Source organism: Periophthalmus magnuspinnatus, chromosome 9 (genome assembly GCF_009829125.3).
Source record: "Periophthalmus magnuspinnatus isolate fPerMag1 chromosome 9, fPerMag1.2.pri, whole genome shotgun sequence".
Taxonomy (NCBI): Eukaryota; Metazoa; Chordata; class Actinopteri; order Gobiiformes; family Gobiidae; genus Periophthalmus; species Periophthalmus magnuspinnatus.
The window spans coordinates 14,135,197-14,150,128 of NC_047134.1; the positions used below are offsets into that span (position 1 = coordinate 14,135,197).

The 14,932-nt window shown below is 39.1% G+C and overlaps 1 protein-coding gene across 1 annotated transcript in view; it reads right to left on the reverse strand.

The window, feature by feature from the left end:
* Positions 1-14,932, reverse strand: part of LOC117376819 (GDNF family receptor alpha-2-like) — a 48,099-nt gene that overhangs the window by 30,111 nt on the left and 3,056 nt on the right. Inside the window, exon 3 of the mRNA XM_033973363.2 lies at positions 4,812-4,898. Coding sequence (XP_033829254.1) covers positions 4,812-4,898 — 87 coding nt within the window. The remainder of the gene's footprint in view (positions 1-4,811; positions 4,899-14,932) is intronic.

The following is a 14,932-nucleotide window of genomic DNA, read 5'->3' on the forward strand; positions in this document are numbered from 1 at the left end:
GTAACATCTGCAGGTTTTTACCACCTGAAACATTGCAAAAATCAAAGGCATAATGTCTAAACCAGACTTGGAGAGATTTATCCATGCATTTGTCTCCAGTATGTTACACTACTGTAACGTCCTGCTCACTGGTCTCTCCAAACGAGCCTTAAGACACTGCAGTACATCCAGAACACTGCTGCTCAGGTCCTGACTAGAACCATGAAGTACAAGCACATAAGTCCTGTGCTCAGATCTCTGGCTCCTGTGGCTCAGAGAATAGACTTTAAAGCAGCTCTGCTTGTGAACAAGTCTCTCCATGGCCTTGCACCAAAGCACATCTCCCACATGCTACTGCTATATGAATCATCTCACAGTCTGAGAACTTCAGGGACCGACCTCCTGCTGGTGCCCAGAGTCAGGACTAAACATGGGGAATCAGCGACTCAGTTTTATGCAGCTAAAACCTGGAACAGTCTTCCTGAAGATGTGAGACAGGCCTCTACTTTGACAATGTTTAAATCCAGGCTCAAAAACATTCTGTTTAGCTGTGTATGTGACTGAAAGGTTGTTTTTTTTTTATTCTGCACTCTTCTTTTAATGTTAATTTTATGATGATTATTTGTGATTATTTGTGTTTTGATTTGTTTGTATTGTGATTTTAACATCTTTCTTATTCTGTAAAGCACTTTGAATTACTTTGTGTACAAATTATGCTACTCAAATAAACTTGCCTTGCCTTGCCTTTGTACTTGTCTACAGCTCTTTAATGTATTCTTTAAAGGTGCACTATGTACTTTTCTGGTGAAGGGTCCGCCCCCGGCTTGCCTACATGAAGATGCTTGTCCTGGAATGTTCCTCAGAATGGTAATAAACTTATCTGTATCTATAGAGACAAACAAGAGAAGCAACCAGCCCAAATTACAAGTCAGAGTGCATGTTTGTTCCAAAGGATTTTTTTGTAATAATATTAATAACATAATAATATAATCACATTGGTTGGCTGGCCCTCCACCAGAAAAGTTACGTAACTGTGTAAATGCATTTATTGGTCTTAAATGATGTATCTAATTTTGTTTGCATTCTGGTTTTTATTTTTATTTTAATAATAACATAAACTTTATCAATATTTAATCAAGGTGTTGAGCAGATAAATGAGCAGATACATTAAAGATTAAAGTTGGAAAAATCAAAGCTGTTTCTAAGTCCGTCGTCAGAGTATCCCGTGTGCTTCAGATTCTCTGATAAATAAGGCCATACGTTTTTGGCAGTTGGAATATGCAGAGATTTGAAATGCAGAAGAACTAGCCCACCCTGTCACACTCCGTTCTGACTGTAACCTGCTTTAGTATGGAGAGGAGTCGACTCAAATGTCACCTCACGAAGCGGCTCATTGGAAGAGGGCCGTCCGCTGTCACTCTACTCCCTACATTCAGTTTAGGATGCTAGTGGTCACAAACAGACTCACAGTACCAGGATTATGGCAGTATTTGGACATAAAACACAGTGTTCATTTACGATTTTCAACGCTCCATAGTTACATTATGCAGAAAGTCACCAGCACCAGTTATTTTCCTCTAATGATTTGTGTTGAGTAATTGTAAGAGTAACTGTGTGGACATAGCATCTGAAGTTAATGTTATTGGAAGGACAAAAATATAACACACGCACAAAATCTGGTATTTTCAAAGGATACGCCATAAAAATGAGAAAAATGTATCCAAATGAGCAGTGAATTGTTTCATATTGTCAACATAAAGCATTTGCCGCTTATAGATTTACTCTCAGTGGAAAGAGCCAAAATGTTCTGTTAGTTACACTGTAAAATTTATTTCTCAAGTCGGAGTAAAATGGTGGCTGAGAAGTACAATTTCATTTAAAAAAGTGAGCATTCAGGTGGTGTCAATAGTTTGTGACATGCAAAAAAAAAAAAAGTGAAGGACCCTTGAAATAAGTAACAACACCTTCATTTCCCTTAAAAAAGTCGCACAATATTTACAAGGCTAGAATTAACTTCCTTTTATGTTGCATTCAAGCGTGGAAGAATGGCAAAATACTTAACATTGCAATCACATCTCCTCCCCCCTATCTATACCGAACACTCAAACTTTTTTAAAGATAATTTTTCAATCCCCAAGCCTTTCGTGCAGGAGTGTACATATCCCTGTCCTCATCAGACACCCTGGTATCACATATTCCCTGGGCCTTGTCGCACATTTTACAGATGGGATTATGGGAAATGCAGTTCCAGAGTTGAACAACACAGCCGTATAACAAGGGTGTAATTACTTATCAGTTTGCTTGTGATTTAATCGAGCTTTACTTTGTGTACCGGGCCTTTAAGGGACAGAAAACATTCTTCCCCTCAGGAGGAAAGAAACAGAAGATGCAGCAGGCCTAATAATACGCCCACAGCACTACTTAACTATAGGGTTTGGACTCTGCAGCACCAACCTTGCTGTGTTTCCTCTATTAGGCCCTGAAGTTACTGTGGGATTTGTAAGTGAAAATTTAGGTTTAGTCCAAATGCTTGTATATTACATTTTGTTATGCTGCACATACACATAAAAAGCTGAAAACAATAGAACTAAAGTAAGACATAATGAAGATTTCGTAGAGTGGTTTACTAAAGATAAACTATGTAACCTTTCTGGTGGAGGGTCTGCCACCTTCTAGTGTTCATGGAGATGTCATAGCTTTGTCTGGGATGTTCCACAGTCTGATATTAAGCTCGTCTATTTGTCTCTCTCCATCTCTGTCTATAACACACCAGCAGACCAAGTTACACATCAGGTCTGTGGAGATCACGGTTAGAAATTGCAACATAGATAAGTTGTGAAACATCCTCGGCAAAGCAATGACATCCCCATGGAGAAAAGCAGGAGGTGGAGCATCAGAAAAGTTGCATAGCTGAGTGACAGTTGGAGTTTGTGTCATTTAAAGGACATTAAAGACCACTGCGTTTTACTTGATGTTCCAGTGTTGCTTTTTATCATCCTAAACCGACGCTTGGCGAATCAAATTTAACAAAAATCAAAACCCCACAGTAATTCCGAATAGTTTTTCCTGCAAAGTAATGATTGCCTCCATGTTGTATTTCAGTCATCTTTTTCTCCCACAGATCAAATCACTTTTTTCTGAAACAAATGATAGAGTATCATTTCAAGCTGAGAACATTATACATAAATCCTTTTTATATGCACCAGTTATAACACAAACCAACTGAGACACAACCGCCAACAAAGACAAAGGGAAACCTAGATTGTAGATTGCTTTTGGCCAGAATTGAAAAAGAAGAGATGGAGTTTTTGCCAGAAGCTTTGATTGAAATTCAAGAGCTCACTGAGGACCACTGTCATTCTCTGTCACACTACATCATACAATGCAGCTGCCTTTATGTGTATCGTTTGCTCTGATAAAAAATGGCACGATGGTAATACGCAATAAATTTGAGACTATAGCGTTAGCTCCCCTGTTGAGCACTGGGCTGTTTAATTAGAGAAGCAAAGAGGAAATCAATCTGGGAGAAAAATCGATGACTGGTAAAGAGCTATACTCCAGGATTATGTCGTTTAGCTCCGCAGCCCATGCAACACTTACGACAACCACTTCATCTGATCCTATGCATCCTCTGTTCTCGCGCAGACTTAAAACTTCTAAATCGTCTTCCCCTGTACCACACATCCACGCAGTCTCCACAGGTTAAGATTAAAATACAGTGAAGCTATATTGTGTCTGATTTTAACTCGACTGTAGCACTTTGTTTTTCAAATGATAAGTGCAATATACATACAGTCTATTGAAGAATATGATGATTCTGATTATGACTATTATTATAGAGAAATTGTCCTCTGCAAAAAAACAAACAAAAAAAACCAAGAGCAGTGGATGAAGGCAGTGCAGTGCCCGGAGACCCATGCTATCTAGTAGAGGTGGGACTAGACACAGTTTCCACAAGATCAGATGAGAGATGGGGCTGGGTCCGGGGGCGGCACTAGACATTTTTGGATGGAGGAGCTATGGGGGTGGAGCTCTTCAGTGGGGGTGCTCACTTAAAATGTAAATTCATGTAGAGTCTTATATGGACACGAGCACAACCCCTTCCTCTACCTTGATGTTTGCTTTGCTGTTTGGTTTAAATGTACCAAGCCCCTACGGTGATTTATAAAAACTAATATGGAATTTTGTTATAGTCTCATTTTGGACACGCTGCAATTTGAATTTTTTTTGTTTTTTTTTGTTTTTTTTGTTTTTTTGAGATTGGAGCTGCTATGAAAGTGGGGCAAAAATCTTTGGGGGATCAATGGGGAAGCATTAGCCATTCTAGGGGACGCTAGGGCCCCTCTTAAGCTCCCTCCCCTTCTCGGCATTGTCCTTGGTTGGGTCCAGGAGAATAAGACAAGAGGAGATTTTGACATACTTTGTACTAAATAGATCCACTTCACAATTTGGGCTCACAATTTTAGATTTATTGCATTTCATGTGTAACTCTCCAACTCTTAACTCTTCTTTGCTTTAACCCATTTATTTTGATGGAATAAAAAGACACATATTCATAAAACCCGTCCTTGTTATCTTCTAAATATTTCCTGTAGCATTTCCATTTCCATCTTCTTATTAGAGCATAGTCTTTACGTTACAGCTCCCAGACCTCTTTGTACCAAAACACTCGAGCGTCTTGTGATTACTATACATGACCTTGCATTTGGAAGACAGCAAGCCTACGTGGACAGGAGTGGTGATACACTGCACCGTAGACCATACACTGCAGTAGAAAAACCTCATTCTTCTCTATAAATAGCCTCAAAATGGTAATCCCACAAGGTGCTTACCCGAGGAGATGGAGGCCAATCGGAACTCCTCTGAAGGCTGCACCGGAGCAACAGGTTCATATGGAGACGCGTCGTCCACATCTGCACCTGTAACACAAACAGAACATGATGGAGGAGGTACTCAGGAGTCAAGAATAAGTCTGAACTGCTCCAAGTGATAAATGTGGAGAGAGGAATGTGGACGGCAACAGATCCAGGCCTTTTTAGGATTGGAATTTTACCAATGGGAGATGTCTGATTGATTCTAGCAAAAACATTTTCATCATGAACATGCAGATTATACTTTGCCAGAATGCAGAAGATTTTGTAAGTTTGCTGTCATAAATACTTCATAATTTAAAACTGTTAAAAAGGATTTCAAATCAACACATCCCATAGTTAGGCTGCAGAAACACCTTCAACTCACTGATTTGACACAATGGCAGGTGTCACACAATGAAATTAACAAAACAATTACAACGTGCAATCATTTTAGACTTTTCTTTGTAAAAAATAACAGCATGCATGAATGAGAGGTGAGGACGGGGGTTAATGACTCCCGATAACTGTTTTTGTTCAGTTTTAAAGTCTGTCTGTCTTGCATAAACACAAGACTTTTTATCCACTAACAATGTTTTTACCAAAGCTTTTTGTAGGGAAAAAATGAAATTAGCCTCAACTGAATGTATCCCTGCTATTTGTTTGCTTCTCTGTGGGCCCTAATCCCACATTTAAAATTCATAGCCATTCAGTGTGATTGAGACAGACCCTCCAGTGTGTAATAGCTCTGCACTGGCAACCCTGCAAAGACATACAGAGGAGGAAGAGATGGCCCGCCGCTGCTGCAAACACAAATGATTCAACCTGTTGGCAGGAATAAAACCTCTAAAATCTGGGAAAAATCAAATTCCAAATGTAAAGTACTGAATGGATGTTTCTCATAACCCATGAATCACATGTTTTATGCGTTAGGTGATCTTGTGTTTTAGACTTGTTGCATTGTGACATTTACAATATTTTTTCACAATATGGCAAAGTGTGATATTTTTCACACAGCTTGTTGATTGCGGCTATAAAAAAAAGAAGAAAAAAGACTATTACTAATACTATTAATAGAATTTACCTAATACCTTCTCAAGCTCAACATGTGTGGGCAGGTATCATATGCAAATTTTTTTGAACTGTGTATTGAACTAAGTCAAGCAACAAGTTCAGCCAAATCCATGAGCAATGTGAGTATAAAAATAAATAATAATGCATAAATAATAATGCATTACTCTTATATCGAGCTTTTCCAGACGCTCAAAGTGTAGCTGTAGCTGTCCTATGGTAGAGTGGAGGAAGAGGAGAGTCCAATCTGCTCCATCAGTCCCTCCAACTCATTCTAGGCAAGGTGGAAGAAGTGTCTTGCCCAGGGACACAATGAACGTAGGCCCAACCGTACTGAGCTTATGAGATCAGGCGAGACTTGGCACTGACAAAGTGCAACATATTGCAACATATTAACAGAAGACAAAACAGCACTCACTCCTTTCAGCTTATGTTGACGGGCCCAGAGCAGCTGAGCCGCAGAGTACAGTACATATACAGCTATTGGCAGGTGAGTGTGTGTGTCTGTGTGTGTCTGTGAGGAGAACAAGGAGAAGGCACATAAGGTCAAGAAACAGCTCCAAAAGTTCAGACTTGACTGCTGTCCTCAGTACCTCCTGTTTTAGATCGCTTTTCTGCTGGGTCAGAACCAGACTCACAGATGAGCCACATCCTGCAGAGCAAAAAGATGGTTCTAGTACGAAGCAAAATGAAACAGCGACATGACATCATACACTTTAAGTAAGACAGATATTCTAACAACTAAAACAGCACACATCAGACCTGAAATGTTTATACTGAACAGAAATGATGTGACGGAAAAGAAAACCAGACCAGTATCAAAGCATTAGTTGTTGTATCTGAAATGTCAGAGATTTCCGTAGTTAGTTTTGAATCCCATACTTCTAAATATGTATAGAAATATGATCTCTCCCTCCGATAACTCCAACAATCCAGTCAAAAATACCATCAGCCCACATCAAACATTTGCACTATTTACAAATGGCTCAATACATTATTTAGCAAAATGACTTTCAAAGAGAACCACAGCCACTTATTCACTGCGAACATGCATATGGTATTTGTTCTGTGTAAATCGTATGTCATTTATGTCTCTCCCAGAGTGAAATTGTCTAACTTCAGATCTCAGTCTAATTGCAACAATTAGCCCCAAGGCCACGTTCTTTAAGAGCCTTTCAAGTGAGGAGGCGAGCCGTTTCTCTGCAAATAGTCACCTTCTTTCACGTACACAGCACACAGACTGTGGCAATATTATGTGTTTCAAAGGACATTTCCTGGTGGACTTTGAATGTGTCTCTAGAATATCTAGAATATGCTGTACACAAGTTGAGACTGAATGAAGCCAAACATTTTCTTCTTATCACTTTGTGATGATTGCTCTGACTAAGAAATAGACGAATACATTTCAAGCTAATCTTTTCTGAATGCTGAAGTGGAACAAAATAAGTAATCAACGTAAATACTACATTTATGTCTTCACTACTCTTCTATATGTGCAAATATTGTGTTTGTAGAGCAGTAGCAATAACAGTAGGTCATTCAAATGTACATGGAGTTGCTGTAGTTGTAATGAAGGATTAAATGAACTGCTTCAATTTGAACTTGAATAACACCCTTATGTAGGATTTCAATACTATACTACTGCAGTTGACAAAGAGGACAAAAGGGGTCTATTGTCCCGGTCACAGGGTCCTAGAGGCCCTGAATTGAGTGATAATGGATGCATTAACAGTACCTGACTTTTTACAGCACCTCTCCATAGCACCTCTTAATGAATTTAAACTGCACGCTAAAAAATAAAAGAACAAACTGCGTACCCTGAGGACATCCTGAACGCTCACAGCGGGGTGTCTTGTTGTATTTGAACAAATGGCTCTCTGACAGTCACCCTGGACCCAATTATACATCGCCTCATACAAATGTCTTCAGCTGTTTAGTGATAAGATGTTTTTAGCCACAGGGCAACAACTTATCGGTGTAATTACGCCTCCATTTGCTCTGACAGTATGGAGCGTGACCGGCACGGCTCACACAGGCTCAGACCACAGCAGCGCACAGAGCTTTTAACAGCATTCAGCAGAGAGAGAGAGTCACATAAGGCTTTTATAAGGAGCCATCACTCATCCTTTTCATTTGCATTATCGATGAGCCTAAACTCTGCAGGTGATGGAAACAGTCCTATAGATTTTCTTAGTGTCACTCTTGGCATATCGTTTATGGCTGCAAGCAAAGTCAATTTTAATAACTGTCATCCAGATGGTTGTGTTTCTAAAGGTGCACCCCCCCTCTAATTGTGTCCTTATTTGACACAGGCTTCATATTATAGGTTTTGCTTGTATTATATATTTTTAATTGGACTTGGAATTGCACTGCATTTGAACAACAGAACAACTGAATTCCTTAATTTCTACTAATACTAATCACAGAATTTCTCCATTTATTTGTATGCTGATTAAAATGTATTTTTTGTTCTGAAAAAGGTTCAGTTTATGTCTATAGGGGGTGTACATGCATTACAGTGTATGGTCAAAGTGTGTTATTGTCTATAGTTGTCTGTGTATACGTTTACATGCTGTGAATCATTTATTTGTAGCTATTGTTTTGCAAAGGTACATTATTAAACAATGACTTGTACAATGCTAAAGTATCTCAGGCTTTAGCTTCAGGCAAGCTGTCCAAATTCTCTTAGTACACAGGACTTATTTAAGAGAGATGCAGTATTTATCAGCACTTCTCTAGTTCTTAAACTCATTACACAGAGCAGAGAGGGCGCAGTGGAGTCTGGACAGCCTGCAGCGTGGCCGCAGGTCATCCCTCAACCTGGACCAGCTCATTTGTGCTCATTTTACATAGACCTGCTAAAACAAAAAGTGCTAAACGCTATTCTGTGTGAACTCCCTGTGTTAGCTATTCTGTCAGAAAACATCACAGCAGACTTTGAATGTTTAATGTCTTTTTTGTTACGTACTTGTAGGTTTAGCACATTTAAACTTTTGCTTATTTCAAATTGTTAGCAGGTTCACACATTTTTGCTTTTGAAGTTGTATTGACATTTTAAACTCAATTTCCACCATACAAACGGAATATTGGATTAGCTCGCAATAATATTTCAAGTCACAATTCCGATCCACGGAGGAGGGGGCGGGCAAACACAGCTAAGAAAATGAGAGCTGGATTTTCCGTCCTCCCCTTTGGCTATGTAAATGAAATGTTAATAGGAATAGTTACATGGTGGCACACAAAAATCAGCCTTTTAATGGCAGGTGCAACATTTACAAAGTGCTTTAAATTCTGCCTTGTGGCGCTTGTGCGATACGGCAAAACACCTTCACAGGGCTGGGCTTTTTGAATCCACAGATATGCTTTTTTATTATTTAATCGTGTTCAAAAAGGGGCAAATATGTTCTTTTTCATATCTGTGCTTGGAAACATTAGTATTACACCATATAACAGAGATCTGAGAATGCATTTCCACATGTTAATATTGTGGTGCTTAATAGGTGAAATATGGATGCTTGTGTTTAAAGGGACACTGTGCAACATTTCAAGTGCATGGTCTACCACCAGGTTTCCCATCTGATTGTGAAACGTTCCAGCCCACTCAGAGCCAATGCATTTTCACTTAAAACACCTGATATTGAATAAATGACACTGAACATTCCAGTCCAAGCCATAGGATTTCCACAGAGACAAGCAGTGATGGAAAGGTTACATAGCACACTTTTAATATCAGCTTGTGCACTGACTGGGAATACAGTTTACAGGCAGAAAGTGTATAGCTACCATAAATAGCTCCAATGACATCAATCTAAACTGCAGTTACTGTGTTTATATAAACAATAACGTCACTGACTTACTGAGATTATCAAGTAAAAAATGTCTGTAATAGCGATATTTGAAACAGTGATACAGAGATGGCAGAGCTGTGAGCAGTCTGTGTTTGACTGGAGCTGTAGACATCATTCAGGTGTGCCCCATGCCTCTCTCTCTCCTCTGTCTGAGCGAGCTTTAATGCCCACATCATGACAGTATTCAGTGAGCAGACAGAATGGCCCGTCACTCACTCACTTCCTCTGATAGAGATGAACGCACTCAACTATAAAGACTTCATCTCCACTGACACTGCTGCTAGAAACACTGGCCAACCCGGGGTGACGTTACTGTGTGGTGCGTAGATTTCTGAAGAACTTTCTTGCTACTCTTTTGCATAGCTTAGTTCAATGTTTAAATACAACCACATAGTCCTGGTTTCAGCTTGAGGTTGTACATAATTTGTCCAACATCAACCAAAAATGATCCTATTTCCTCAAAATTTCAGCAGCATCAACATCTTTGCACAGTTTTAAAGGTGCAGTATGTCATTTTAGTGGTGGAGGGTCCACAATCTCCTGTTCATGTTTTTGCTTTCTGTATGGTCCATACTAGAGCATTAAACTATCTCCTTCACGACCAGCAGACAATTTAAGTAGGAAACAAGAAAAAGCAGGTGGCGAAACCTCTACTACACCATGGACAAACACCAAAACCCCATCATCTAGTTCTCCAGCAGTCCAAAATAACTTCAACAAAAGAACTGTCCATGGCTGAAGAAAAAACAACTATTTATCCAGTAATGCTCGTTTTGATCCACTCATGATAGCATTTAGAAGGCCTTATAACTTCTCAATGTGTTACTTAATATAAAAGGTTAGTGTAGCACTGCACTACAGAAAATCATTGAACAGATTTATCCTGACAAATCCTGGCCCTGTTTTGTCATCATATTTTACTCATCCCTCTCAGGTTTTGGGACATGAGATGAAAAGGGTGAATGGGCTGAGGAGGGTGGAGAGGAGAGCTCATATTGATCCTGTCCCGTAGGTATCGACAGGCCCTTCCTCTGATGATGAAGTGGACTTGTTGTAGGGCCCTAGCTGCACACAGAAGAGGAAAGTGAAGAGGACATATTCAGCATGCAGCAGCCTCCTCTACACACCAACACACGGCCCAGCTGAAGAAATGTGCTCCTTATGACAGTGGATGGCTAAGGTAATGGCCGGTGACTGCTACCATTGCTCATAGTAATGATGGTTTCACCAAGGAATACTGTGTACCTTGGTAACCCCACTTTCTCCACTTCCTCTGTGTTTGAACCCCTCTCTCTCCTCTCTTTCTCATCCTCCCTGTCCTCTCTCTCTCTGTCAGTCCTCTCTCTCCATCCCTGTTCTCTCTCTCCTACTTTTCATTCGTGGCAATCTCTCTTTCACTTTCAAACATTTTCTGCCCTCACCATCATTTATGCACATTGCTCTGTCAAGGCTGGGCCTAACACTCACCACTCCTCTTCTCCGGAGCACAGGTCTTCACACAGGACTCTGCATACAACTTTATCTGACATTAACATGGTCTTGTACATTATTTTGATTTATTTGCATGGTAATATTTGAAGCACTGAGAAGCACGATGGTGGAGTAGATGCATATTCCCATGTGTTCTGTTCCACCTCCTCCACATAAGTACAGCGACAGTTAATTAAAGCCTTTTAAGAAACCTGCTCTTACTGCGATCCTCAGAATGCCATTCTATAACCAACACTGTGTAATAATGTAGGGCGGGGGTGTGAATGGGTCGTTTAAATAAGCGTTCTACTGCAGACCTGGGGCTGCATCCACATGAGGCCTGTGGTACCGCTGAGCAGAGCCACAGCCGCCCAACCACTTTCTCTGTAGAGCCAATGTTTCTTTCCTAGTAATTACTTCTATTATAGATTCTAACAGCTAGACCTCATTGGCTTACACTGCCACAGACCTATTCAGAGCAAAACCACCCATTATCTGTCAAGGACGGTTGCATTGGTGCATTGAATTTAACTGCCATTTTCCATTAGAAAACACAATTAATAGCTCATCATTAGCACCATCCAGGATAGCTCAGAGCAGGCTATTATAACAATCTTTTACTGAGGTTTGTAAGTCACCCAGCACACAGTTCAGCCGCCTAAAGGTAACCAAAGCATCCACCAGTCAAAGAGAAGTCTGACCAAAGCTCAAGTCAATGTTCCAGAGGTTTTGTGCCAGTCAGAAAATAAGTGTTGAAAAACACTTGTCAGAGGTTCTGAGTACAGCTCACAACCTCCAGCAGTTGCTAGAACTAATTTAAAACAAGCAGACTGTGTCTCATTATTAATATTTGATTAGTGGTTTCTTTGTACAAATTTACCTGCATGCAAAAATGTATGCAACAAATGTTGAGAAATAAGAATTTCTTGTAGTCTTGTAGTGTAGTATTACAGAATGACCTATGAAATTGTGAGAAGCACCACTTCACCGTTGCTGTGGCAACGGACCTAAGTAGGAAATGTTTAATTATTGGGCTTTCATCTTTCATGAGGATACAGCGTTCCTTCAGCCTGACACTGCCTGAGCCCGAAGCCACTGTTTATGGCCACATGGCCACCGTCCGTCTCAGCCTGTCTGATTCTTCAGACCTGACGCCGTGATGATATCAGGCCTCCAGACCATCGGACCACTGCACCACACAGTGACTAACATCTCCGCTCGTCCTGGTTGTATGTACACACATTTGGTGAATAGTGATTTCCAATTTCCAGATGTGGGTTCATGATATTGTACATACATTTGGAAAACTTTAGAGCATTGTTTAATTAATTATTAATGAATTAATTTGATAATTTATTATCCTGAATTGGTAATGTTTCTCAACTTTTGTTGTGTGTTGCCCCAAAACTCTTTTTCTAGTCAAAGCTAAACACTCAAACTTAACTAAACTTCTTTATTTTAATTAGTCCTTTAATTGTACTCTACAGTTGGACAAATCCAGACTGATATGTCACGTGATCGTGTAGTCAGATTTGCTTTTTTCAGTGACACAAGTGAAAAGAAGGCGTTCATTGGTCACCTAAGATTTACAAATAAAATCAAATTTATCTCACCTCAGATTAACAGAGTTTAGGCTTCGCTTATTGATTCTGCAGAAATCAGTGATATTTTTCAGCCCCATGTGATGTTTCTTTACTTTCTTTTTCCTGGTACAGACGGACCATCTATGTCCCTGATTGGCTAATCCACCTGTCAATCATGCCCGTTTGAAAAGATTTACGGTGACAAGACTCACGGCAGCAAACAGGTTCAAAGGCTCTTAAAGTGGCTGAAATGTGGTGAAAGACAATGACAGACAGATTGTGCAAGAGGAAGAAGGTAAAGTAAAAAACATCCACTGTTACCCCACTACAAATGGATGAGAGCATAATACCCAAGAAATGATAATTATTTATAAAAAAAAAATAAAAATATATATATATATATATATATATATATATATATATATATATATATATATATATATATATATATATATATATATATATATATATATATATATATATATATATATATATATATATATATATATATATAATATGTTTTCCAAACTCACAGTATGTAAAAAAAATAAATAAATAAAACTCTATGCTACTGTTATTACAAAAGTCTGTAATATAAAATTTTGTTATGTTATTTTTATTTGTTTCACAACGCCGGCTAAAAACGGTCTAACATGTTTGTACAGTTCTGTCTCACTGTCTATTGGCAACGAAGTCTCCAATCCTCCATAAAGTGTTAAGAAGTAAACATGTTTTTGGAGAAGAACTTACCTGTAGCAATTTGGCTCAGGGCATTGTAAACACATGAGGCATCACTGTCTCTACTGACTGTTTAATTTTGACATCATCCCAAAAGTAAAAATAGATTTAATCTTGTAAATCTGTGCTAGTTTAATTCACTGTGCTTACATACCCCTGCTTTTATCTTCTCTTGAATATTCCCATAACACTGCTCACTGTATACCTGACTGTATATGTGAGCCAGCATGTTCAAATCCTCCACTTTGGCCCATAACAGTAATGTCCCAGCCCCATTTGGTCAGGGTCTGCAGGGATCGGGCTGTGGGTGTGTGTTTACCCAGATGGATGTTGTACATAGATCGTTTCCACTTAACAAAGCCTGCTTGACTGCACAATGGATCGTGATTAGATTAAAGCTTCACTGTAAGAGCATTCATTTGAGTTAAAGTGGGTTTTTATCTCCAAAGACAACAGGGGCCAAAACAGGACACGAACAAGAGGTTACTCAGAGCATGAGGGCATCAGAGTGCAAATAGTCATATTTACACAATTAAAAACTAATTTTTTCATTGTTTTTGGAAATCTGAGTTCAGTATATGAACAAGTAGCTACTGAGCGTGACCTGAGTAAAATAAATGTTTAGACTTGTTATATTTTATCCTTCAGCACTGAACTTTCATGGCACATTTAAAGCATTTACCTAAAGTAGTTAAATATTGTCCTCAAGTAAGAGTACTGCTACTTCAAATTACTTTAGTAGAAGTAAAAAGAAGGAATGGGGAAAGTACAATTCAAGTAAGCAGAACTGTAACAGAACAGTAACAGTCTGGATGTGTACGTCTGGTTCAGGATTTAGACAGTGTAATTAAACAGGCAAAACATGAAATTATGCACAACACAAAAATGAGAAAAATAAATAATATCTCGACTAGTGGTGCAAGAAATGCATTTGTTAGAATAATTTAATATTGCCAACGTGAAGCTTTTGTCATTTATAGATGGTTGGAAAATGACTAAATTAGGTACTGTTACACTTTAAACTTTACTTTACTTAAGTAAATGTAACTATGTACAACCCACCTCCTCATTTATCCCTGTCTTACTCCTGCTTTTCAAGTAATCACTGGGCATTAGACCGTCTGCTCTATTTGGGGGATTTCAGTTCATGTTCCTTCTTTTCAACTTGAAATTCTGTAGGCTACATCATTGCTTTGTTTAAAACTTTCTTATAAACCTTTCCAGGACGTTTGAAAAGCACAGTATTTTCAACCACATGTTCTTTCATTGAAATAGTGTGGGAAATTGAAAATGAAATAAGTCATCACCACAAGAGGAAGGACTGTGTGTGAGCTGGAGGAGAGAGGCCTGGGGAGAATCCATGCCATTACATTTCTGTTTGAGCTCATGTCAG